General features: G+C 49.6%; 1 protein-coding gene across 1 annotated transcript; it reads right to left on the reverse strand.

The window, feature by feature from the left end:
• Window positions 1–13,277: 13,277 nt before the first annotated feature.
• Window positions 13,278–17,534, reverse strand: LOC130129124 (CD59 glycoprotein-like). Its single transcript, XM_056298922.1, has 4 exons — window positions 17,460–17,534; window positions 16,795–16,872; window positions 15,072–15,197; window positions 13,278–13,708 (listed from the first exon to the last, which is right to left on the reverse strand). Exons 2-4 carry the CDS (start codon window positions 16,850–16,852, stop codon window positions 13,536–13,538), a joined length of 357 nt encoding a protein of 118 aa, XP_056154897.1. The 5' UTR covers window positions 16,853–16,872; window positions 17,460–17,534; the 3' UTR covers window positions 13,278–13,535.
• Window positions 17,535–27,500: the final 9,966 nt, after the last annotated feature.

The following is a 27,500-nucleotide window of genomic DNA, read 5'->3' on the forward strand; positions in this document are numbered from 1 at the left end:
CACACACACACACACACACACACACACCAGGGGGAGAGAGCAACAGAGCGGGTGGGGTGTGAAATGGAGATGTTAGGCAGAGGGGATATTAAGCTGCCACATGTGTTCTGTTTACTATTCCCTAATTAACCCTCAGGCTGTCTTAGGGGCAAACACACACACACACACAAACACACGCACACACACACACACACACACACACCTTGTCTGAGATAAATTGGCTCTGAAATCAGTCAGTCTAAGGCCAGTCTTTATCTCACTGATTTCCTCCCTCCCATAAATTGCCATTTTGTGCCCCCACCAAATGAGCATTTACACTGGTGCAACCGGGGACACAAAAGGGCAGCCCGTTTGTTTGAATATTAGCATACTGGGCCACCAGTTAAGTGTACCCGATGGGTGGGGGGGGGGGGTGCTGCAAGTTGGACATCATAACCCTCCTTGCACAGAAGAAGAATCAGCCAGCTAGCATCTCCGCCGCGTCCACGCCGCTGGCACCCCGGGGAAACGCACGAAAGCGGGTTTCAAACCAGCAGATCATCAGAAACCATTACCCGTCCATCCATTATCCGAACCGCTTATCCTGGTCACGGGGGGGGGTGGGGGTGGTGGTGCTGGAGCCTATCCCAGCAGTCACTGGGCGGCAGGCGGGGAGACACCCTGGACAAGGCCGCCAGGCCCTCACACGGGGCGAACAACACAATCGGTCGTTTTACCCGGTGCATTTTTACCTCAAAGTAGCGACACATTCAACATTTTTTGGACCCACACTCCCCTCGGAGTCGGTGAAGTCACAGTTACGTCGATTATCTTCGGTCGGAATATCACATCAGTAAATCAATCAGTTCATCAATCAATCATACTTTACATGTGCGTGGTACATCTCGTGCATTAAAACGCAATGCGCTGCGCTTCGCATTAGGCGGAAGTGCAGCGATAATAAGAAGGCAAACGGGCAGGATGAAGACAAGTGGCCATGAGAGAGAAACACAGAGAGACGGTGTCTGTGCCAGCCTGGTTGCGTGCCTAAGTGAGTGCATGTGATGACATCACCTATAATGTACTCAACTGTCATCTCTAATGCCTTTGCCCTAATAAACTAGGCGAGAAGGAGTTACACACAGACAGAGAGAGAGGGGGGGGGGAGGGAGAGGGAGAGAAGGTGGGGAAGGAGAAAGAGAGCACAGAGGGACAAAGGGGAAAATTGAAGGAGAGAGAGGCAGATGGGGGATGATGAGAGGGAAGGAGGAGGGAGGGGGGGCAAATGGAGAGTGAGAAATAATAACTTGTCTCTCTTGACATCGATAACTAGACTTGGCTGCTCCCATTTACAACATAATGGCATAATTCTCTCTCTCTCACTCCATCTCTCTCTCTCCCTCCATCTCTCTCTCTCTCTCTCTCTCTTTCACGCACACGACACACATGTGTGCGCGTACGTGCACACACACACACACACACACACCACACACACACACACACACACACACACACACACACACACACACACTTTCTCCAGTCCACACTTATTCACATTTGGTCATCCACAGCTGCTATTCTTCATTATGATGACGGAGGATAAACACGTCTAACCCGAGCGTGAATCTGCTCAGGAAAGGTGTAATATCTCTAACAAATGCTTGGTAATAAACAACAATTAAAAAGTCATCATCGGCACTAATGCGATCAGAACCATTTCTGCCTCCCTTTTTTTGCCCATCAGTACAGAGCCCCTCATTCTTCTCTCACTTTGCTCACAACCTCACTCTTCTCTCATTCTTCCATCATTTCTTCCTCCCCGCTCCCCCAAACAAGATTCTATCAGGAGCGGCAACAATAATGATGAAGTACGAGAGGAGAGGAGAGGAGAGGAGAGAGAGAAGAGAAGAGGAGAGGAGAGGAGAGGAGAGGAGAGGAGAGAAGAGAAGAGAAGAGAAGAGAAGAGAAGAGAAGAGAAGAGAAGAGAAGAGAAGAGGAGAGGAGAGGAGAGGAGAGGAGAGGAGAGGAGAGGAGAGGAGAGGAGAGGAGAGGAGAGGAGAGGAGAGGAGAGGACAGGAGGAGAGGAGAGGAGAGGAGAGGAGAGGAGAGGAGAGGAGAGAAGAGGAGAGGAGAGGAGAGGAGAGGAGAGGACAGGAGAGGGAGGAGAGGACAGGAGAGGAGAGGAGAGAAGAGGACAGGAGAGGACAGGAGAGGAGAGGAGAGGAGAGGAGAGGACAGGAGAGGAGAGAAGAGGACAGGAGAGGACAGGAGAGGAGAGGACAGGAGAGGAGAGAAGAGGACAGGAGAGGAGAGGAGAGGAGAGGAGAGGAGAGGAGAGGGGAGGAGAGGAGAGAAGAGGACAGGAGAGGAGAGGAGGAGAGGAACGGAGAGGAGAGGAGAGGAGAGGAGAGGAGAGGAGAGAAGAGGACAGGAGAGGAGAGGAGAGGAGAGGAGAGGAGAGGAGAGGAGAGGACAGGAGAGGAGAGAAGAGGACAGGAGAGGACAGGAGAGGAGAGGACAGGAGAGGAGAGAAGAGGACAGGAGAGGAGAGGAGAGGAGAGGAGAGAAGAGAAGAGGACAGGAGAGGAGAGGAGAGAAGAGGACATGAGAGGAGAGAAGAGGACAGGAGAGGACAGGAGAGGAGAGAAGAGGACAGGAGAGGAGAGGAGAGAAGAGGACAGGAGAGGAGAGGAGAGGACAGGAGAGGAGAGGAGAGAAGAGGACAGGAGAGGACAGGAGAGGAGAGAAGAGAAGAGAAGAGAAGAGAAGAGAAGAGAAGAGAAGAGAAGAGAAGAGAAGAGAAGAGAAGAGAAGAGAAGAGAAGAGAAGAGAAGAGAAGAGAAGAGAAGAGAAGAGAAGAGAAGAGAAGAGAAGAGAAGAGAAGAGGAAAACATGGAGATGGAGTAGAGGTATATGGATGAGGAATGGGGAGGCAAGAGAGCGGAAGAAGAAGAGAAGAAAGATTGAGGGGAAGAGAGGAGGAAAGCAGAGCAGAGAGAGAGAGAGAGAAAGAAGGTGGGCGAACGCTCGCTGGGTTTTGATTGTTGGAAAATGAGTGGTTTCTTAATAGAATTCACCATGGTGCCTTTTCCTCAGGTGGCGCGCGCACACACACACACACACACACACACACACACACACACACACACACACACACACACACACACACACACACACACACAATGACACACACTCACACAAAAGGCTAGGGGAAGTGAGCAGTCTAATTGAAAAGAGCCAAGCAGAGAGAAATCTGATAGCAGCTGTAGTTTGGCCTGGGGGGGAGAAAGACACATAGAGAGAGAGAGAGAGAGAGGAGAGAGAGAGATAGAGAGAGAGAGAGAGAGAGGAGGAGGTGGGAGAATGCAAAAAGGAATAGAGATGTAGATGTGGGAGAAGAAGAACGAGGCGCGATATAAGGGAAGGCTAAGGAAAGTAAACACGAGAGGTGGCGAGAGAAGAAGAGGGGGACGGGGAAAGAGGTGCTGGGAGCACAAACATCAAGACACAAGGAGGACACGAAGTGAGATAGACAGACCATAAGGCCGTCGTCTTATCTCCACTAAGTGTGCTTTGAACGTTAGGTCATGTACTGTAGGAAGGAGGGCGTGACCCCGTCTCGGACGGGGTTATTCTGCATCAGATTATCAAATAAGCAGGGTATAGCGAAGTAGAACTGACCTTCCCCTTTCAAGAACTAACGAAACCATCATACTGAATCTATATGAGTCAAACGAGTTGTGCGAAGACACAAACCAGCCGAGACCGCAGACTGATAAAGACGTCCTCAGAAGGAGCTAACGAGGTTGAGTATTCAACATGAGAAACCACAAACTCATCAGTTGTGGGGATTTTCCTTATTCGGGGCCCAAGGAGAGCGGGTGTCCCATATTGTGCCCTATCGATTACTGTCTGGCGATGGAAACACATCGAAGCGCACGATTAAGAAACCGGACAGAATTATCACCAGAGCATCAGAGATCATGGGATGCAAACTCCACCCGCTGGACTCCATAGACACACGATGCACCATCTCACGAGCAACCAAGATAACGGATGACGCTCCCCACCCAGAAGGTACAGGTCACTAGGAGGCAGGACAAAACGCCTTAACCGCCGTACAGTTGATAAATACACAAAAGTTGGCCTGACTGTGTCGCCTGTATGGCATGTGGAGCTGTGTGGTGTGTTACTGCCATTCCGTCTGTACTGAGATGAACACCACCAGCCGAGCCGCGGGGTAGTAAAAGAAACTTGACCTTGATCGTAAAGCCCTTCGGGACTTCGTTGTGATTTTGGGCCTACGCAAATTAACTTGACTTGAGAAGTCGAACACGCGTGTGGCGTTCAAGTGTTGTGAGAACACCGCTGCGAGGCAACCGGGCAAACGCTACGGAGTGTCAACCCACAAAAGCTAATTTAGCTACCTGGTGCTAACAGTTAGCGGCTCAATCTCTTATTTCTGAGCAGGCGACGCAAAGATATCATGAGAGAGGACGAGACAAGACCACTGGGAATAACATTTTCCTTGTATTTGTAATCAAATGACCCTGTGCGAGTAAAACTACGATATTAGCCATAATTACCATCCACCTCAAAACGAACATCCGACATAAGAATCATGTCACAGCTTGTGAACTCGCAGCTTGGCGAAAATTTCAACTTGTGAAGTCGTGAATATCACTTTGGACCAAGCATGCACCCTACAGTTTACTCACCGCCCCAACCAATCCACTGAGGACGCCATCTCCCATGAACTGCACACCACCTTATCACACCTTGACAACGGGGTGGGGGTGGGGGGGTAAATCTGTAATACTGATCACTGACTCTGGTTCAGCCTTCAGTGCCATAGTCCGCCCCCAGACTGACCACCAAGCTCAGGGAACTTGGCCTGAACAACTGAACTTGGCCTCCCTGTGCAACTGGGTCCTTGACTTTCTGCAGACTCCCAGGTGTTTAGGGTGGGTAACTACACCTCCACCTCTCTTACCCTCAACACAGGAGCCCCCCAAGGCTGTGTCCTGGGTCCCCTGTTGTACTCCCTGTACACACATGACTGTGAGGCCACAAGCAGCTCCAACACCATCGTTAGTTCCGTTTGCTGACGACATAGCGATGAGACGGGCTACCTGGAAGAGGTGGAGGATCTGTCAATGTGGTTCCAGACCAACAGCCTCTCCCTGAACATCAGTGAAACCAAGGAGCTTGTTCAGGACTTCAGAGAGACACAGCGGAGGACCTACACCCCGTCTCTCTCTATCAACGGGCTCCCAGTAGAGAGGGGGAGCAGCTTCAAGTACCTCGGTGTTCACATCCCTGAGCACCACATGGTCACTTCACACACACACTCCGGTGAAAAAGGCGAGGCAGCGTCTTTATCACCACAGGCAACTGAAGAAGTTTAGCTTCTCCCCACAGATCCAGAAAACCTTTTACCCCGGCGCCATTGAGAGCATCCTGGCAGGGTGCTTCACCGCCTGGTATGGGAACTGCACTGCCACTGTGTCACTTCCCTCAGACTCTCCACGCCTTGCTCATTCAGTCTATTTGCACATATATAGTATATATAGATATTCATTGCCTGGGTATCTTTATTAACTTTTTAAAATTTTATTGTATTTCATTGTATTTTATTTTAATTTATTGTCGTTTTATTGTCATTGTTGTTCCATTTCTCTTTTGTTGAACATCAAAGAAGGTTGCATCACTTCATCTGGATACAATGTTTCTTGACAGATAACGTTTCATCACCCAACTAAGTGACCTCTTCAGTCTCAGCTGACTGCAGGTGTCCCCACCCTTATAAACAACACAGTGGCATAACGACCGGTTTCATATGCAAATACGGGCGTGACCATTAACTAGAGTTACAATGGCCATGTGTACTATTCACATGGCCATGCATTCACAGCATTGTAAGATGGCGATAGATGTACCCCCCCCCCCCCGGTCCCTCGGTTCAGGGATGGGTTATGCAACCGTGTTGTTTATAATGGTGGGGATACCTGCAGTCAGTTGAGACTGAAGAGGTCACTTAGGTGAGTGATGAAACGTATCTGTCAATAAACGTCGTGTCCAGATGAACTGATTCAACCTTCTGTGACTTTCTTACCTGGATTACTGAGCATGCATCGAGACCTTCGGTTGCACAGCTTTTGGAGTTTGCCAAAAAGTCATTTCACTGCTTATTGTACTTGTACACACGAAGTATGTGACAAATACACCTCTGAATCTTGAACCTTGAATGTTAAATGCATGTGGGTGGGCGCTTACTTGTGGAATCGAAGTTGCGTCAGATTCAGCATCGTCAATAAAAGGTGCCGTGTGTCGATAACGCCGCTCGCTGATGAGAAGGGAATGATGGGGGGGGAAAAATCACACGTGAATGGCTAATCATTCGTTTTCTGTGTTCACGGCTACAGCCAAATGCCAGACCAGCACGGTGTGGACGGGGAATACTAAATGGGTTTGTTAAGATCTGGCTGTCACAGGCAGGCGCTCTCAGATACTGGCGGCAAACTCAAACCAGATTTACCTCAACTCATACAGGATGGACGCTCCCCCACGGCTGACCGCCACCTTTCTGCTTTTCTCCAGTTTTGCACAAATCACAAAACATTGAGCCTTTCCGACTGATTTTATATGTGGTTCATGTGGTGTGGGATTTTTTTTCTTTCTTTTTCAGATTGATGGTTTGACACCTCCACCACCCCTGCCCCCGCCCCCCCCCCCAAAATTAAGATTAGAGGGTATCACAGCAATGACCTCTGGGTCATGTAGTCAACAGCATTCTGATGGGCATTACAGAGAGGAGACCGAGAGGGAGAGACCTGCATAATGTCCCTTTGTTCTCCCTACACACACACACACACACACACACACACACACACACTCAAATGCACAATCAAACAGACATGCACAATTTTCAAAGCGAGTAACACACACGAGTAGTGAGTTTAGGGTGAAATTGTATTGTTGACCCATTACAACAGCAGAGGGTACAACACAAACCAGGATATTTCCTAAACAAAGGCCCCGTGCACACGCACACGCACACGCACACACACACACACACACGCACACACGGTCTTTGTCTCTTCCGCCCTCTTAACGCTCACATGTAATTAGCCTCACTCTCTCTGGCCGTCGCAGATACTGATAGCACACAGGAGGGGGTCAGCGTGTGTGTGCATGTGGGGTGGGGGTCCAAGCGTCCCAAGGGACAGGTTATGACAAATAAGATTAATGTGGCCCCTATTTCCAGACCGGTGCACCGGCCTCTCTCGCTCCCTCTCACGCGTACATCATACACGCACTCAAATACACACACGCTGTAAAGACTGTAGCGCGCGCACACACACACACACACACACACACACACACACACACACACACACTGACAGGTTTTTTTTTTCCTCTCAGGAGATGGTCCATATGGGGACTAGGATCGTGTGGGAGGTATGAGGGTGTGTGTGTGTGTGTGTGTGTGTGTGTGTGTGTGTGTGGGTGTGCAACCATGTCACCTCTCTCTCTCTCTCTCTCTCTCTCCTTTACTTTGTTGACACTGTTGTAAGGTCATATGAAACACAATTATTGTATTTGAAGACATAAACCAGACTTTGTTTAATAAGTACACACACCTGAAAATCCTTGTGTTATGCCAAAGCTTTAAATTGCCAGTTTTCAGGGAGGGTAGTACCTTAAACCACTACATACCTAGACCAGTAGCTGAGTAAAACCCATATTAGACACATGTATGGTGTGTGATAGGGCGCTTAGTCAGCGGCTTGCTGTGGCCTCACTACATAAAGCCTACAGCCGAAGTGTTGAAACGTGTCGTATTGCATTCATAATTACCCCACTTGTCCTCTCGGGGCCCGCCAACCGCACCTCTGTAACGTGTGGATTGAAACTTGACTGAATATGTTCTTCTTTCCACGCGAACACGCGCGACGTTGTTCCTTGTTGGTGTTTTTTTTTCCCGCTTCCGGTTTGGGAAGATGGCGGCGCGAACTCGCGTTTGCGGCGGGCAGCCTCCCCCCGGTGCCGCCCACGCAGTGTCTCTGTCCACGGCTGCGCCGAAGGTTTGTCTTCGGGAGAGCTGCCGCTGGGTCGGCTGGGGGAGCTCGGTCCAAGCTCAGCACACGGAAGCGGGGCAGGCTAAGCTAACTGCTAGCCCGCGCACACCGGCACTTCCGACAGTCAAGCTTGGCTGGCGTTCGCTCTCTTGGACAGTTAATTAATTAATTTATTTATTTATTATTTTGACATGTTGGATATATGTGTTTTTGTAATTTGTTTTTTTTGTTGTCATAACCTATTTTTCTGGACTTGCCTGTTCGTGATTTTAAGTTCCTGTTATAAGCTGTTGCCACAGTATGTGCCTTGAGCTCTTATTTTGAAGGCTGAAGAGAGAGCGGAAGTGCTGTACGCAGTGTTGTTGCTGTGGAGTTCTGTTGGGGGAAGAATCCAAATAAAGTGGTCCTCGTGTGAAAGTGGAGCCTCCGTATTTGTTATTTTATAGTTTCATACCGTATAGGCGACACCTACAAACCCTCGGTTACATTGGTGGCAGCGGTGGGATCCGGAAGTGTGCAGATCCTCAGAAGTCTCTTCGGAGCGCGGGAATAACAAAGCGCGAGGGCGCGCTTCCGGGGAGGGTGACGACTGTAAACTACTAATAAGACACGTTAGCCGCTAGCTAGCGGGTCTGACCCTTTAGCCGAGCGGTTAGTGATGTCGCCTTGTGGTGCAGTACACCCTGTATCGAATCCCGCACCGAGCAAGAAAATACCCGGTTCCATTGTGTTTTTGTTGTAGTGTTGCTATATGTGTTCTAGTAGTTTGGACGTGTGTTTTTGTCTTTGTTTTGCGTTGCTGTGGGCTGGGAGATGACTTTCCATTTCCGTTTCACGTACTTGTGTGACGTGCACGGATGAGCAGACTCGCTAGCCGCTGGCTAACGGGTCGGACCCTTTAGTCCACAGGTTAGCGTAGTCGCCCGCGGTGCAAGAGGTCCAGGTTCGCGTCCTGGCTGCGGCGGTTCCCGGGCTGCCCCCCCCCCTCAGAATTCGCCAGTCTGTTTGTCCGTGCACGTTACACTGGCGTACATGAAATGAGCCGACACATGACCGTTCCAGACTCGCGTCTGTTAAGCAGAGGCAGGCCACCGTTCTGGATCGGCACGAAACCAGATCTTAAGGAAGCCCTCCGAGTCGCGCCGCGCCTCAAAAGAAATCAGTGTTCATTATATCCTCTCTGACAACCATCACGTCTGGCGGTTTGCGTGTTTTCCCGGTCTTGAAACATCGTGTGATTGCCAATTACCCTCACACATCTAACTGGTAAAGTCACCAATGCAATCAACCTGCACCCAAGCACGTGCTCTTAATCACACGAGCCCGTCACGAGGCAACAGCCTCTGAGACGGCGACGGCCATTTGAGTGTGTTGTACTAGCACGCAGATGGCCCGCTGGATGTGAAGTGTGGTGTTCTCCTCTGCTGTTGCCATTCTGACTGAGGGAACACATTTATGAGTATATTACACACACACACACGCACGCACGCGCACGCACACGCGCGCAAACACAGAAGCACTCATTGTTTCGATAATGTCTAATGACCACTCAAGCGTGGAGGGCCAAAAGGCCTGGGGTCAAAGGTGAAAAGGGCCAGAGGGATGATTGCTCTGCTGCGCGCGCGTGTGTGTGTGTGTGTGTGTGTGTGTGTGTGTGTGTGTGTGTGTGTGACTGCATTGGAAAGCCCTTTTTTCCTGCCTGCTTGTGAAATCCTCTGAAGAAAAACACGTCCCTCTAAAATAAAACGAGTCCCCATGAGGTGGCGAGATGGTCCAGGTGAGATGGTCCAGGTGAGATGGTCCAGATCACGTGACCATCTCACCTGCAGGAGCCTCCGTTTCACAAGCTTTCAGTTGTGACGTGTCACTCTGACAAACACTAAACCCAACGTTCATGTTGTGTCTACCCCGCTCCTTTTAATGGCTTCCTCACAATGCTGAGTCTGCCGCTGTGCATGTGTGTGTGTGTGTGTGGGTCTGTGTGTGTGTGTGTGTGTGCATGTGCATGTGTATGTTTGTTACCTGCCAGGAATCACAATGAATCCGTCCTCCATTGGTCAAATGACATTGGTTAAGTGTGTGTGTGTGTGTGTGTGTGTGTTTCTCCTATCTCTTTCAGTCCACATGTCTGGTGTCTGTTTTGGTGAGCGTGTATGTCCATGTGTGAATGTGTGTCTGTGCATGTGTCTTTGTGTGTGTGTGTGTGTGTGTGTGTGTGTCTGTATGTATGTGAGTGAACCCCAAAGGTATAATCTTGTCCCCATGTGCTCCTGCTGTGCTCCTGTATCCTAGACCCTGGTCTCCACCCCCTACTAGGACAACGTGTGTGTGAAAGTTAAGAGGATGGAAGAGACACACCATGTGTGTGTGTGTGTGTGTGTGTGTGTCGCACCAGCATCTGCATAAAGTACATCCCTGGACACACACCGACCTCCCCTGTGGATATGTGACACACAGATGCCTCTGGCCCTGAGAAAGAGAGAGAGAGAGAGAGAGAGAGAGAGAGAGAGAGAGAGAGAGAGAGAGAGAGAGAGAGAGCGCTGTTTCCCTGAATTTAGCTGTGTATATCTTATCGATTGGGGCGTGTTTGCCTGCCAGACCCACCGGACTCTGAGGCGGCGAGTTGTCTTTCTTGTCCGTCTTGCAGGCTGATGAGACAGGCGCTGGCTGATTTACGTCTGACTTACTGCGTTGTGTCTCACTTGGTTCACATGTATGGCTGCAGGACAGCATGATGTCTGGCCCACTCGGTAATGTGTCTGTTGATTTGGACCTACTACTGTGGTACACTGCACCAATAAGGACAATAAACTATCTTTATAGCTCTTTATAGCACTACTGTGATGTCATTATTGTGCAGCAAATGTACTACGAATGCTACCACTACTTCATAAAGTGCTATTATGGTGTGACTGCTATTGATCAGGCGGCACGGTGGTGCAGTGGTTAGTGTGGTCGCCTCACAGCAAGAAGGTCCTTTGTTGGAGCCCCGGGCTAGTCCAACCTTGGGTGTCGTGCCGGGTCGTCCTCTGTGTGGAGTTTGCATGTTCTCCTCGAGTCTGCGTGGGTTTCCTCCCACAGTCCAAAGACATGTAGGTCAGGTGAATCGGCCGTACTAAATTGTCCCTAGGTGTTTGCATGTGTGTGTGTGTGCATGTGCGTGTGTGTGTGTGTGTGTGTGTGTGTGTGTGTGTGTGTGTGCATGTTGGCCCTGTGATGGCCTGGTGGCCTGTCCAGGGTGTCTCCCCGCCTGCCTACCAATGACTGCTGGGATAGGCTCCAGCATCCCCACGACTCTGAGTAAGGATAAGCGCTTTGGATAATGGATGGATGGATGGATGCTATTGATCAAATTAATGCTACTAATGCCCCTTTTCCACTACATGCTACTGGCTCGACTCGACTCGACTCGCAGAGTGTCGTTCTCCATTACCGTAACAGCACCTCCTCAGTGTAGCTGGTCTGCATTCATTTTGGTACCCGCTCCGGTTTTTTTGGAACCTCGACAAAGGTGGTACCAGAAAAGTGGTAACAGTTACCAAAATGCCGGTACTTTCCAGTAATGGTAAATGAAAAAGTCGAGTCCAGTTGAGCCGGTACCACATAGTGGAAAAGGGGCATACTACTACTACTACTACTACTACTACTACTATTTTTGGCTGCTCCCGTTAGGGGTCGCCGCATCGGATCATCCGTCTCCATCTCTTCCTGTCTTCTGCATCTTCCTCTGTCACACCAGCCACCTGCATGTCCTCCCTCACCACATCCATAAACCTCCTCTTTGGCCTTCCTCTTCTCCTCTTCCCTGGCAGCTCCATATTCAGTATCCTTCTCCCAATATACCCAGCATCTCTCCTCCACACATGTCCAAACCATCTCATTCTTGCCTCTCTTGTTTTGTCTCTAAACCGTCCAACCTTGAGCTGTCCCTCTAATATACTCGTCCCTAATCCTGTCCTTCTTCATCACTCCCAATGAAAATCTTATCATCTTCATCTCTGCCACCTCCAGCTCCACCTCCTGTCTTTTCATCAGTGCCACTGTCTCCAGACCATACAACATAGCTGGTCTCACTACCATCTCGTAAACCTTCCCTTTAACTCTTGCTGGTACCCTTCTGTCCCAAATCCCTCCTGACACTCTTCTCCACCCGCTCCACCCTGCCTGCCCTCTCTTCTGCACTCCCCCTTACTTTGGACAGCTGACCCCAAAAGTATCTAAACTCATACGCCTTCATCACCTCTACTTCTTGCATCCCCACCAGTCCACTGTCCTCCCTCAAATGAACACTACTACCTCTTATAGCGCCACCGTGATACGACTACTGTGTAGTGCTCTATGATGTCACCGAGTATCGCAGGTCACCTGGATACAAGCATCTTCTAAATGAGTAAATGAGTAAATGTAAAGCTAACGCATGTCTGCATTATCTGCTGCCTGCATAGAATGTGTGCACAGAGCGGACCCACTCCCTCGTACCCGCGTCTTGTCGCTGCTTTGGAGCGTTTAATCCTGCATCTATCGTATCTCTGCTTTTCCCTCTGCACAGCTGAAACCAAGGGAGGGTAGAGACGAGCCACGCTGGGGAGGCTCCCAGCTTCCTGTGGCTGCCGCTGTAGGGTGATTACCTTACCCCAAGACTCAAGGACTCTGGTAGGAGCCCTAACGGCCCATTACTTACCAATTAATGGTCTTGTCACATACTCACACACACACACACACACACACACACACACACACACACACACACACTCGGTCTAACTTCTTGTCTTTGGCCATATGTTAGCATTGAGGTTTGGACATAAAACGTAACCGTGAGAAATGTTTTTAATTTCATGGCCACCTGGATGAGGTTTGGGCACACATACAAATACATGAACACACACACACACACACACACACACACACACACACACACACACACACACACACACAAGACAATTTTAGTAAACAGATGTTGACCGTCTTTTAATTAAAGGTAACAAATTGAGACGTTGTACTCACCACTGCACGCACACACACACACATGTAATTATATATATATATATGTGTGTGTGTGTGTGTGTGTGTGTGATATATATATATATATATATATATATATATATATATATATATATATATATATATATATATATATACGTATATATATCCTATTCTGCTATAACCAGCTGTCAGGTCAGGCACTTGCATTTCAAGAATGATCCAGTTGCAGCAAAATCAACTTGCACAGTTCAGTTTTTAATTCAGACGAGCTTCGACGGGCAGACGGGACATTTCTCGCTACATGACTTCAAATGAACAAACGCTTTCCTGGCTGACTCGGGGTTGTAAGGGAAAGGAAAGTGTATGAACCAACCTGACAGGAAGAAGTCAACATGTCTTAAAACTATTCGGGCTAGCCACAGGTGAAATTGCTCGAAGCCATCTTGAACTGCTTTGGACACCGTGAGCGGGTGAACAAATGAGTTTGGCTCCTCAGAACAACGACTTGATGAACTTTTTAAACCTCTCGAACGGCCCCGGGGACTTCTCGGTGTTACAGAGACTTGACTGACAGCAGTCGAAGGTGAACTGAGAGAATTCGTAGTTTTGTGCCAGCAACATGAAATCACAATCTGAATACGCCACACAGTCGGCGTAGACCTTCCCTGGAGGTGGGAGAGATTTAAAAAAACAACAACAACAACAACAACAAGAAGCAAATAACACATTAGCGATGCAAACTAATTCATGATTATTATAAAGTTGTCCCTCCCTCCCTCCTCCTCCTCCCTCCTTCCTTCCTTCCCTCCCTCCCTCCCTCCTCCTCCTCCTCCTTCCTCCTCCTCTCCTTCCTCCTCCTCTCCTTTTCTCCCCAATTGCATCCGGCCAATTACCCCACTCTTCCGAGCCGTCCTGGTCGCTGCTCCACCCCCTCTGCTGCAGACTACCACGTGCCTCCTCCCATACACGTGGAGTCACCAGCCGCTTCTTTTCACCTGACAGTGAGGAGTTTCGCCAGGGGGACGTAGCGCGTGGGAGGATCATGCGATCCCCCCCCACCCCCCAGTTTCACTCCCGCCCCGACCGACGAGAAATAACAGCACTGTGTTTATGCTGTTTGTGCAGTGGGAAAAGAGACTTGGTCAGGTAACAAGCTTCAAATATTTTGTGGGGAAAACTTCAAGGGTGTTTCATACTGTAGTCTCTATGACATTTGTATCTCGGCCAATATTTTTTTGTTGTTTTCGCTATTTTTCTATTTACTCATATATTTTCGTAATGTGTGTGTGTGTGGTGTTAGTGTGTGTGTGTGTGTGTGTGGTGTTAGTGTAGATAGCGGGACCGAAAACTAAAGCATTTATGATCCTAATTATTTTTGGAGGTGGTAGGTATTGTCTCAGAGAGTACGGGAAAAACCTCAAAAAATTAAAATTATGCATAATTATGCATAAATATGCATTTTTCTAAAAACCACTTTTCTCGGCATTTCAGATGATTCTGAGCATCTTTGATTTTTTCACCTATATAAAAAAAATTTCTGGGACTTAGAAATGTTTTGGCATTATGCAAAATATATGCATTTTTGCAAAAATGCACTTATGATCCTAATTTTTTTTGGAGGTGGTAGGTATTGTTCCAGAGAGGACAGAAAAATAGCAGAACATTAAAATATAATTATAATAATTATGCATAATTATGCAAAATATGCATTTTCTACAAATGGCTAAAAACCACTTTTCTCGGCATTTCAGATGATTCTGAGCATTTGGGGGGAGGGAGTTGGAGTGGGGGGGGTGTTTAGGGGCAGGGGGAAGGAGGTTAGCTGGCAGGATGAAGAGGAGGGAGATTTAGACAGGTGGATAACCAAACCGGACATGAAGCGGGGTTCTTCTAGTAGGGTACATAAAACTACAACGGAGGGGGCATTGCCCCCTCACGCCCCCTCGTGGCGCCGGGCCCGGACCACCTAATCTTGAAAATCCCCAAAGTTAGCGTCTTAAACCACCGAGCGGAACACAAGGTATTTACCGGCGCTTTCGAGTCTGATGCAGCTGTCTTTACCGCCGGCACACTCATGGACAACCTCGCAGCTCTCAGCGGAGCCGTCAGGACAGGTGTAACACTGCAGGGGGGGACCTGGAGGAAGGGAGGAACCTGGAGGAAGAGAGGAACCGTTGCTCATATTCAGTAGAACAATATCGCCTCAGAATCGACATCTGAGTGTACCTGTGTAATAGGCCCGCTGCCAAGAAGGCGGCGGACGGCCGGGCCCGTCGGCCATGCTAGGCTAAAGCTAAACACGCCGGACTAAAAGGCGAAATCTGGCAAGGTTTACTTTTCCGTGCTTTGCCTCTGGAAGAAAAACATTCTGGCTCATCTGTCAAATAAAAATCGTTTAATCCGATCTGATCACTTCTTGATCGGCTGCCTTATTTCCCCTCATTATTAGTGTAAACTGCTAATAACGGGTCTGACCCTTTAGCCGAGCGGTTAGCGGTGTCGCCTTGTGGTGCAGTACACCTCGTATCGAATCCCGCACCGGGCAAGAAAATAACCGGTGGCAGCGGTGGGACCCGGAAGTGTGCAGATCCTCAGAAGTCTCTTCGGAGCGCGGGAATAACAAAGCGCGAGGGCGCGCTTCCGGGAGAGGGTGACGACTGTAAACTACCAATAAGACACGTTAGCCCCTAGCTAACGGGTTTGACCCTTTAGCCGAGCGGTTAGTGACGTCGCCTTGTGGTGCAGTACACCCCGTATCGAATCCCGCACCGGGCAAGAAAATACCCGGTTACATCGGCACGATACGTTCTCTGCAAGCGGCGCTCTGAAAGCTTCATAATCTGATGAAACGCAGCGCCTTTTAATTCGTTAACATTGCAACACAAAACAGCTGATTCAGTGCTGAACTGATCCAGTGCTGTTCTCCGTTTCACCGGCAGCTTCTGAAAAGGGACTTTCTTCTTCTCTCCACGTAAAAGCTGTCAGGCGCAGCGTCCTCCCGTTACGCGGCTCCGGGGTCGGCCTCTACGCCCACCCGAGGACCCAGAGGGACCCAGAGGGACCCAGAGGGACCCAGAGGGACCCAGATGGAGGACGGTCACACTCGACCCCGAGTGACCGCCGATGAAAAGGGACTGCTTTGTCCTTTGCTGTAAAACTCGTGTTTACACCCAGGAGCAACACAATAGCGGCCTCCCCCCCCCCTTTGTCTCCTTCTGTCCCGTGGCTCCTCAGTCTCCAGCTCTCTCCGCCCTTCAGCGCTGTGTCTGTCCAACTCAGCCAAGCCAACCCACCCCGTGACGTCACAGGTTATGGTACTGCAGGAAGGTGGGGCCCTTGCCACGGAAAACATAACGGGGCTTTTTCTTTTCCTTTTACATGTTTACATTTGTCATGTTTGTGATATGATTGTTGATTAGAGTGGAAATACGTTTAGTAAATCACGTTAACACGACGGACTGCTTCATGTCCACTTTAATACGAGGCCATTATTTTGAACATGGTATATCTAAAAAAAAACAACAAAAAAAGGAGTCTTTTAGTCAAAAGTGACGTATTTAGATTTCAAATGAATACCAACACTAATCCTAACTCGTATTAGTTTCAAACTTGGTGAGGAGATTCAGCAGAGATTTAAGTTTCTTAACACCGAAGTGATCGGTGTACTTTTCTAAATGATGCCCGAAAAACTTTTTAATGAGGTGTGAGTCGAAAACAAATGGGAACCTGTCCTTTAAATCTTGTCTCTTACCAAGACCAAGCAGGGTAAAGCCGACAGCCAGGCAAAGCACCGCAGAGCTCCTCTTCATGATTATAATCACTGTCAAGCCTGAATATTGAAATAACACACACACACGCACACACACACACACACACACACACACACACACACACACACAATATTGTTATAACACAGGGCAGAAAATTTACCTTTTTCTAAGTGTTTACGGTCGCTGGGTATCATCAGAGGATTTTTTTGGGGGGGGCATTTTTCAACAATTACAGGTCACTTTCACGAATAATAGAGTTAGGGTTAGGGTTAAAGGTTACGCTGTACTCTCAAAGTGAATCACACGCCACCACATTAAGTCTTTTATGGGAACTAAGACTCTTGCCATACCACCCCAGTCTCTCAAATTACTGTTAACATGTACACACCTACAATCAGACAGACTCCTTACCAATGTTATTAGCTCCAGCTGTGTTTGTCCTGCTATGCCTACACCGCTTGGCCTCGAGTTATATACTAGAACTAGATGGTTATACATTTAGAAACTTAGAGATGGTTTTTCACCTTTGGATAGTGGCAAACTCACAAAAAGTGGTGCAGCGCTAAAATTTCTCCGTACGTATCTCTGACTTACCTTGAACGCACAACCCATTGAGTCCATGCATCCAGTTATTCACACAACTCACCTGTGAACGTGGAGGGGAAAAAAAAGAGATTTCAAGCAGCCCACTGTTTCTGGTCAAATGGAGCAAGAGCGTAAGGGACCCTAAGAGTAAACCGCCTCTTTGTTTGAGTTCAGAGTCTACACTCCCAAAAAGTCAGTCAATACCCTGTGTTGTGTGTGTGTGTGTGTGTGTGTGTGTGTTGTCATGGAAGCTGCCTGTAAACACCCGAGACTCAGACGTAATTACACAAAACACTGAAGGTTGATGAGAAAAGATAAGATGTATTGTATGCAATAGGTGGGTAACCATACACTTTCCCTATACATTGTACCATAGGTTGGTTTAAACATCTGGTCATCGCCAGTTACGCAGGATTACAAGACACCGCAACACATATTGAGTGAGTTAGAGGCCTCCCAAACCCCCTTCTCGAACATTCTTCTTCAAACATTCTTTACCCATTTCCTCCCTGGGGGGAGGTCAGGGCCTCGCACAAGATGACACAGACCTCCTTTGTCCAGGAGATTGACGCTGCTACGTCCACTGGGCCGGATCTGAGGCAGCCTTTCAGGTGAGTTTGGTCAGGGTACTGGTCAGCTCTGCAAAGGCGGGAATGAACCACATATAGTAGCCGGCCAGTCCCAGGAATGCCCTCACCTGCTTTTTTCATCTTAGGCCTTGGGCTGGCCGCAATCGCTGCGGTCTTATCTATCTGGGAGTGCACCAGCCCGCCGCCCAAGTGGTACCCCAGACTTCCCGCTGCTCGACCACACACTTCTTCAGGTTGGCCGTGAGGCCCGCCTGCCTCGAGGACTGGAGTACCACCACCGCCTGCCACATATGCTGGTCCCGGCTGCCACTATGGATGATCACATCATCAAAGTAGGTGGCAGCATACACGGCCTGTGGCCACAGCACCCGCTACATAAGGTGCTGAGATACAGCTGGAGCTCCGAACAGCCCGAATGCAAGTGTCAAGACTCGAGAACTGGTACAAACCATCTGGCGTCGTGAAAGCCATTTTTTCCTTAGACTTTGGAGACAAGGGAATCTGCCAGTAGCCCTTGGTTAAAGCCGGCGTCATAAAAAAGGGAGCAGAGCCGAGACGGTCCAGGCATTCATGAAACTGCAGCATTGGATAGGCATCAAACTTGGATACATCATTCACCTTGCAACAGTCTACAAAGAACCGTATAGACCCATCGGACTTACGCCCAAGTACAATGGGGGCTACACCAGTCACTGCTAGACTCCTCTATTACTCCCATTTCCAGCATGACCTTGACTTCTGCCTGAACAGTTTTCTTTTTGTGATCGGGCGGTTCGTACAGACATGAGTGCACAGTCATGCCTGGAGATGTTGCTATGTGGTGCTGTATGAGGTTTGTGTATCCTGGCATCAGCAAAGAGCTATTGCAGTACAGCAACCTCAGCTTTCTGGCAAGGCGAGAGATGGTTATCACAACGGACTGTTCAATTTTTGTACCTCTGGCCCCAACTTATCTCTCTCTGATACCACTGAGGCCAGATAAACCGGGACCGCCTCACTCCATGCTTTTAGGATGTAGAGGAGGTAAATCTGCATTGCGTTGCATCGCCCTTCATTACGCACAACCTCAATGTGAAAATCCCCCACTTACCATGTGACCACAAAGGGTCCTTGCCACTTGGCGAGTAATTTAGAGCTGGACACCACCACCACCCCCCTCACCCCGTGCAAATTGACGCAGTCACGCTCCTCTGTTTTACAGGTGCTGCTGATGATCCTGGGCCTGCAACTAATCCTCCGGTGATGACCGCCAAAGTGTATGGAGTTTTGCTCCCAGGTCCAGGACGTACTGTACTTCGTTTTTAATGGCGCTTGGACCGCCCTCCCAGCTTTCTTTAAACAGGCCCAACACACCCCTTGGTGTTCTGCCAAACAGCAACTCAAAGGGGGAAAACCCCGTGGAGGCCTGGAGAACCTCCCGCACTGCAAATAACAGAGGATCGAACCACTCCCGCACAAACTTACGAATCATGTTTTGGGTGTTTTATTAAATCGTCCCATGAGCCCGTCTGTTTGAGAGTGATACACACTTGTGCGGATCGATTTTATGGCCATTAATTCCTATAGTTCACGTACTGTATGTGATGTAAACAATGTGCCCTGGTCCGTCAGAATCCCTCCAGAGCTTACATGAAGCTGTGCCTGCGCAACGCTTTTAGCCAAGATGCGGCGCAACGGCCCAGCTTCAGGACAGCACATTGCGCAATCCCCTATAACGAACACAATGCAATATCCCCATGCACTCTGGTCTAATGGCCTGATGAGGTCCACGCCAATACGCTAAAACAGGATCCCAGTTAATGGTAATGGGTGCAATGGCGTTGTGGGGTGGGCAGCGGGTTTACCAATTGAAATTTCAGCAAACGCACAACACCACCACCACACGTCACCGTGAATGCCCGGCCAATAAAATCGAGCCATTGTGCGGTCAAGTGCTTCGGTGGATCAGCGTCTGCTTGCAGCCTGTGTCCACCAAAGCCTGATATATATACCCCACTGCATACATACTGCTATGTTGTATCTAACATCTGGACTGGGTGAGGGTGCTGACGGGCCACAAACACTTACCACCTGGCCCACCTCCATCAGGGGACACTGCTTCTGTCAGTGGCCCGGCTTCCTGCACCGCCAGCACTCCTGGCTGGATATTTGAGGAGCCCCCCTGTGGGTTGGGGAGGGCTGAATCTGGGCCCTGTAGATTAGGGAAGAGGATGAAGGGGCAGCCGGAGTCCTCCAAGTCCAGTGTCCTAAACCGGCGCCGATGTCCTTCTGGCATGAGTCCCACTCGGTCCAGGACAGTTCACCTGATGGCTCGGTATTCCCCCTGGGAAGACACCAGTAGGCGGTGCGCAGGGGCTTGTGCCTCACCGGCGAGCAGGGGCAACACGCGCACAGCCCATCCCCCCTCCGACCACCCACACGCTGACACTGCGCCTTCGAAGATGTCCAAAAATGTCCCAGGGTCACAGGCGGATGTCATCTTGGGGAGGATGATATGGGTCCAATGAGATGGGGAAGCAGCCAGATCACCCTCTCGGGCAGCTGAAGGGGAGCAGCTCCCCTTCAGACTTCTCTCCCTCGGTCTTGTCTGTCTGTCTCTCTAGAGACTTCTCTCCCTCGGTCTTGTCTGTCTCTCTAGAGACTTCTCTGCCTCGGTCTTGTCTGTCTGTCTCTCTAGAGACTTCTCTCCCTCGGTCTTTTCTGTCTGTCTCTCTAGAGACTTCTCTGCCTCGGTCTTGTCTGTCTGTCTCTCTAGAGACTTCTCTGCCTCGGTCTTGTCTGTCTGTCTCTCTAGAGACTTCTCTCCTTCGGTCTTGTCTGTCTGTCTCTCTAGAGACTTCTCTCCCTCGGTCTTTTCTGTCTGTCTCTCTAGAGACTTCTCTCCCTCGGTCTTTTCTGTCTGTCTCTCTAGAGACTTCTCTGCCTCGGTCTTTTCTGTCTGTCTCTCTAGAGACTTCTCTCCCTCGGTCTTTTCTGCCTGTCTCTCTAGAGACTTCTCTCCCTCGGTCTTTTCTGTCTGTCTCTCTAGAGACTTCTCTGCCTCGGTCTTTTCTGTCTGTCTCTCTAGAGACTTCTCTGCCTCGGTCTTGTCTGTCTGTCTCTCTAGAGACTTCTTTCTCGCCATCTTTGCGGGGGACTTGGCTGCGTTTCGCTGCGGTGTCAGTGTGTCCGTCCAGGACCCAGCCTCACTGGAGAACATAAAAGGCAGTCTCGGGGCACCTCTGTAGCCGAATGGTTTGATTGCATACCACATGACCACATGGTCCGTCGCAGGTTCGAATTCAGCCGGCAACCTTTATTGCATGTCTTACCCCCCCCCCCGCCATTTCCCACCTGCCTCCACTATCAAATAAAGGTATAAAAGATACCAATAAATAAATTATATATATATATATATATATATATATATATATATATATATATATATATATATATATATATAAAGGGCAGTTTGTTAGTTTGGCAACCCTGAGGCTGCTCATTAATCAGCCTTGCTAACGCGTCTGCCCTCCTGCCACCCACACCCCCTCTCTCCGCCCGCTTGCAACCGAGACTAAACCACATCCCGCTACCACAGAGACGCTCAGTTTCGGATGAGGGAAAACTGCCCAGAGGATAAATTTTCAGGAATGAAACGGGAGAAACCTCAGGAAGAGCACCGGTTCAGCGTGGACCTGAATGATGGTCAGTGTCTCAGGTTAATCATTAGACGTGAAGTGAGGACATGGGCGGCTAATGACAGATCAATAGATCAACAGATAGGGCTGTAGTGAGGGGGGGGAGAAATTATGTTCTAGAACAGCAAACCACATAGCATGCACTCCACAGCGCAGTCAAGGGATGCGCATCACATCTGGATATCCTGTATGACGTGTGACTTCGAGCAGGTTCGTGTAAGTATCAAACACGAAGAGGCCGTTTGACTGACGACTCGCCTTTCTTTTCCTTGGATCAGCAGATTTGAGTCAGGATGTCTCAACCCACTGAGCCGTGCGGCCTTTCGTGTATTTTGAGTTTCTGGTACCCGAGTCCTGAAACCCTGGATAGTCACCGTATGCTTTTAAATACTGTGCAGTAGTAGTTTCCCCCCCCCCTCCTATTTTGTGTCAGTTGCGTCAAACTGAGAACAATTATGTTGTTGACAAAACCACCAGATGTGAGAGTAGCGTGAAAAGCCAAGGCGGTTATTAGCCATCCACCGTGCTGTTTAATGCACCTTCAAAGAATAACCCAGCTGCTGGACGTCCGGGTAGCGTAGCGGTCTAGTCCGTTACCTACCAACACGGGGACCGCCAGTTCGAATCCGGCTTGGTCGGGCGTCTCTTAGAGGCACAATTGGCCGTGTTTGCGGGTGGGATGTGTTCTGGTCGCTGCACTAGCGCCTCCTCTGGTCGGTCGGGGCGGCTGTTCGGGAGAACTGGGGGGGAATGGCGTGATCCTCCCACGCGCTACGTCCCCCTGGTGAAACTCCTCACTGTCAGGTGAAAAGAAGCGGCTGGCGACACCACATGTATCGGAGGAGGCACGTGGTAGTCTGCAGCCCTCCCCGGATCGGCAGAGGGGGTGGAGCAGCGACCGGGACGGCTGGGAGATACAGAAACAAACCAAAGGGAAGCATAGAGGTGTGGGAGAGGGATCTGTGCAGTGTTCAGTCCTCGAGTTGTTGGTCATCAGCAAAGCCTTTTTGGTGACAGTTCGTATTGTGATTCACATCAACTGATCAATAACATCATGTCCATATGCCCACACTGACGACACATCCGGTGATGCTGTCTGTGCTCCAGTGTTTCGGGTCGTATCGATTCATTCAGCGGAGGACTGACTGACACGAGCGACGTGTGTCGATGTGCTACACTTGGCTTGCACGTGCTCAAACCATCATATGCACGGGTAGTGAAACTCAGATGTGTTATATTTATGTTACTTTCAATTTCATACTTTCCATTTTTTATTTCGCACTTGCTCAGATTGCCGAAAGCCTCCTCGGCTTGCCTTCGCACGAGGTTGTGTAAACTTTATTCTCTCCTTTTTTTTTTGTAATTTATTTCTATTTTTTCCCCCCTTATCCCACCCGATTAACCCGACGGCATATGGCCGGAACTCTTGTCGAATAACTGCCCTGGCTCACGTTTCCACCGGAAGGAGATAGTCGTAACACCAGCTTCCTTCGAACTCGCGGCGGCTGCTCTCGCTAGTTTACCCGCTGAAGCCTCCTCGCATGGATTGCGTCACCTTCAGGCCGCGAAGGAGGCGTAGGGAGAACGCTTCCGGTCGCTGGGCTGCAGGTGCCCGGATGGGCCGGAGGGGTCGCTGGAGAACGACGAGTCCCCGAACACTACACCGATCTACACCCGCTGTCCCCCGGGTAAGGGTGGCCTAATGCAGGCCTTACCCCGTGGACGCTCTGGCCGGGACCAGTTACGGCAAGTCCGGGATACGAACCTCTGCAAGAACGGCGGTTTATTCCGCTCCGCCATCACAGCGGCCCGTAAACTTTATCGTTATACGTGAGAAAATGATGATGGCTGTTGTGTAACAGCCCTTTATTCTGATCATTACTGGGAGGAATTCGATGTGTTGTATTATTTTCCATCCGTCATCCGAACCTCTTATCCTGCTCTCGGGGTCGCGGGGATGCTGGAGCCTATCCCAGCAGTCATTGGGTGGCAGGTGAGGAGACACCCTGGACAGGCCGCCAGGCCATCACAGGGCCCACACACACTCACACCCAGGGGCAATTTAGTACAGCTGATCCACCTGACCTACAGGTCTTTGGACTGTGGGAGGAAACCGGAGCGCCCGGAGGAAACCCACGCAGACACGGGGCGAACACGTAGACTCCATACAGAGGATGACCCGGGACGACCCCCAAGGTTGGACGACCCCGGGGCTCGAACCCAGAACCTTTTTGCTGTGAGGCGACCGCGCTAACTAGCTGCCCGCTGCCCCTGTACAATAGGATGGGGTAAATACGGAGAACCTGTTCGTCGTGAGAATATAATTCCCTGTAGAGCAGAGTGACAATATAAACCGGCGTTCTTCCTTAGCAGAAAAGCTGCTGCAGGAAATCCTTCATCGTTGTGTGCGACGGGTTTCATTTCATTTCGGCTTCCTTTCCCAAACACGGAGAAGGCTTCACAAAACCTACTGACAGGCCGCTTAGGGGCGAAAAGCTGACACCGACTTTGGAGGGGGCAATTACGTGACCTTTTCTCAAGCGCAATTCCTGAGGGGGACACCAAAACCAGGGGCGAAATACTGGGGGGGGGGGGGGTATATCATATTTCTTCCAGGATGGGGGAGGGGGGTGGTGTCCGCCTATGGAGCAGTGGTCTCCAACCATGTACCATCAAGAGTGGCAAACGCTTTTAGGTTTTACTCCCAATAAAACCCGACGCCACCCGGGTCCACCGACAGCTGTGAGGAACTGACCGGTGGGGCTGAAATCAGTGTGAAGCTGCATCCAGCCGGTCCCACACGGTCCCCCGACACCGCGTGCCGTGTCAGGGGCTTGTGGCCCCAAATCTGACACGTGAGTCTGACCTTCATTTATACAACACAGAAACTCAAAGGTCTTCTTCCTTCCCCCCCCCCCCCGGCCTTTCTTCCTCGCCCTAACCCCCTAGTTCCTGTCTAATCTTCCTGGTTCTTTCAGCTGCCTCGTTCTTCGTCCTGTCCTTCACTTTTATTTTTCTGCCATTGCTCCGTCGCCCTCCTCTTTCCTCCCTTGTTTCACTATTCTGTCTTTCTTTCTTTCATCCTTTCATTTCTCACTCCACTGAGAGCCAAACCAATCAGGCCATGGCATGCTTATTATTTTCTTAGAAATGATTTAAACCCCTTCTCCCTCTCTCCTTTATTGTATCTCTCTGTCTCTCTTTCTTTTTCCCCTCGCCTCTCTTTCATGCTCTCTCTCTCTCTCTCTCTCTCTCGCTCTCTCTCTCTCTCTCTCTCTCTCTCTCTCTCTCGCTCTCTCTCTCTCTCTCTCTCTCTCGCTCTCTTGCTCTCTCTCTCTCTCTCTCTCTCTCTCTCTCTCTCTTGCTCTCTCTCTCTCTCTCTCTCTCTCTCTCTCTCTCTCTCTCTCTCTCTCTTGCTCTCTCTCTCTCTCTCTCTCTCGCTCTCTCTCTCTCTGTCTGTCCATTTCCAAGGTTGAGGAATTTCAACACCAAGAGATTTAAACCATTGAATTAATAAATCATTAACATTTGACCAACATGTGTGTGTGTGTGTGTGTGTGTGTGTGTGTGTGTGTGCAACACTCTTCCGGAGAATTTTCAGAAATAGCCTACTTAGCATAAATTAAGAGGCTTTCCAAGAGGCCAGATGAAGCACACACACACACATACACACAAACACGCACACACACACACCGACACACACACACACACACACACCAAGTGTTTTGTCGTTTAGAGGATCGGCAAAAACCCTTCGGTCCCTTTTAAATCAAACAATAGTTGGTTAATAGAAATACTGAGATCTGCACATGCATGAATTATGCTAATAGGGCCCGATTGTGCAAAGCTTCGTATCATCATTCATCCCGGGATTCGAACTACACGTTTAAATTGTTCATTTCCTAACCAAATCGGACCAAATCAAAGCGTCAATGTGCCCATAGCTGGATGGGTTTTGGTCCACATCGTGGCTACGATGGAGAGCCAGGTCAGGTCATACGCTCATCCTTCATCCTCGGCCTCCCGTAGCTGCATCTAGACCTTGCGGTTTCATGAGCAAGGTCAAGTACAAGGTCAACTGATCCGTAATCCCAATTAAAAAATTAAAATGGGTCTAGGGCGTCCGGGCAGCGTGGCGGTCTATTCCGTTTCCTACCAACACAGGGATCGCCGGTTCGAATCCCCGTGTTACCTCCGGCTTGGTCGGGCGTCCCTACAGACACAGTTGGCCGTGTCTGCGATGTGTAACTAATGTTTTCTCTTGTCTCTTCTCCCGTGTACGTGAATGGTGTGAGGCGAGTCTCCCCTGTGTGCATGTGTAGTCTGTCCTCCTGTCAGGTCTACATGGTGATGGTGGTCGTGTGGCTCCGGCCCTGGGCTGTTGCGGTGGCATCTGGACACTGCTTGGCATCCTCCTCCTCATATTCTTCATATATCTTATAATTCCCTTATAATTCTGTTACCCTCTTTCAATGCTGTATTCTGTAAATTGTGCGTTATTCTGTACACACAACATCCATGCACGTCTGTCCGTCTTGGGAGAGAGAACCCCCCTCTGTTGCTCTCCCTGAGATTTCTTCCTATTTTTTCTCCCTCTTAAAGGTTTTTTTTTTTAGGGAGTTGTTCCTTATCTGATGCGAGGGTCTAAGGACAGGATGTTGTATTGCTGTAAAGCCCCCCGAGGCAAATTTGTAATTTGTGATATTGGGCTGTACCAATAAAATTGACGACTGTTTTCCAGATACTGGGGGAAAACACTACTTTGAGTGGTAGGGTCAGAGCTGGAAGTTATATTAGTTTTTGATTAATGAAGGTGGTATGAAGGCATGAAGTGTGAGGAGATAAAGGAGTTAACATATGAATGTAAGTCTGAAGAATCTCCTTGCAAGTACGTGTCGGTGTGGAGAAATGGGCCCCTGCTCTCCCTCTACTCATTTTTATTTGTATCTTCTCATATGTACGTGTGGGTGTGGGTGTGTGTGTGGGGGTGGGTGGGAGTGTGTGTCCTCTGTAACTACTATAATTATCTGGAGTGACCTGCGTGTCCATGCATGTAGGGCATACCTGCTACCGTTCTCTCTCTTACATACTCCCCACCTTTCCGTCTATCTATCTATATCTGCGGGTTTAACCTCATCTTCCTCTCATCCTCCCATTGTCTAGTCTCGCGATACCAGACGGCCGTTTAGTCTCGCGATACCAGGCACTACTTTCTTAGGCGACGCAAGGTAGAATTTAATGACGTTACACTCTTGTACAGTAGGTGGCGGTGTACACCCTAAAGTTGTTTGCGATCCGCCAGTAAACCGAGAGACGAAGAAGAACGGCTACTCACAAAACTACATATCTGGGACACGTCTTACCGGAAATGGTGCTCTCCTCCCATCCTCCACCGTAGTTAAACAAACTGGGGATATGGCGAAGCACTTTGTAACACGCATGTCCCGAGTAGGCTTGTTTCGATACCGATGCGAGTGTCGTAAATGCCTCCGATACTGCCTAAAATGCTGGCTCTGGTACCGAGCCGATATCACGTAATTTACTAGCCCCGAAACGGGACCCAGCAGCGTCCCATAATAGATTTATTTTAAACTACATAAGTGGCCAATATCCATAAACGGCGAGGGGCTTGTGTAGCTTCAAGCACATGTCTGCACACTCACGTTTGTCCTTTGCATATTCGCCGGGTCGAAACTGCCGAGAACGTTCAACTTTAACGTCGTTTAACCCGGATAAAACGGCCGTTTTCCCGGAAACCAATTCTTCTTCGCTGCTCTAAAACAGTAGCCAGCCCACACAGCAAGCGGCGCTGTGTTGCCACTGGCAGCTACTGTT

The sequence above is a fragment of the Lampris incognitus genome, chromosome 18 (genome assembly GCF_029633865.1).
Source record: "Lampris incognitus isolate fLamInc1 chromosome 18, fLamInc1.hap2, whole genome shotgun sequence".
Classification (NCBI taxonomy): Eukaryota; Metazoa; Chordata; class Actinopteri; order Lampriformes; family Lampridae; genus Lampris; species Lampris incognitus.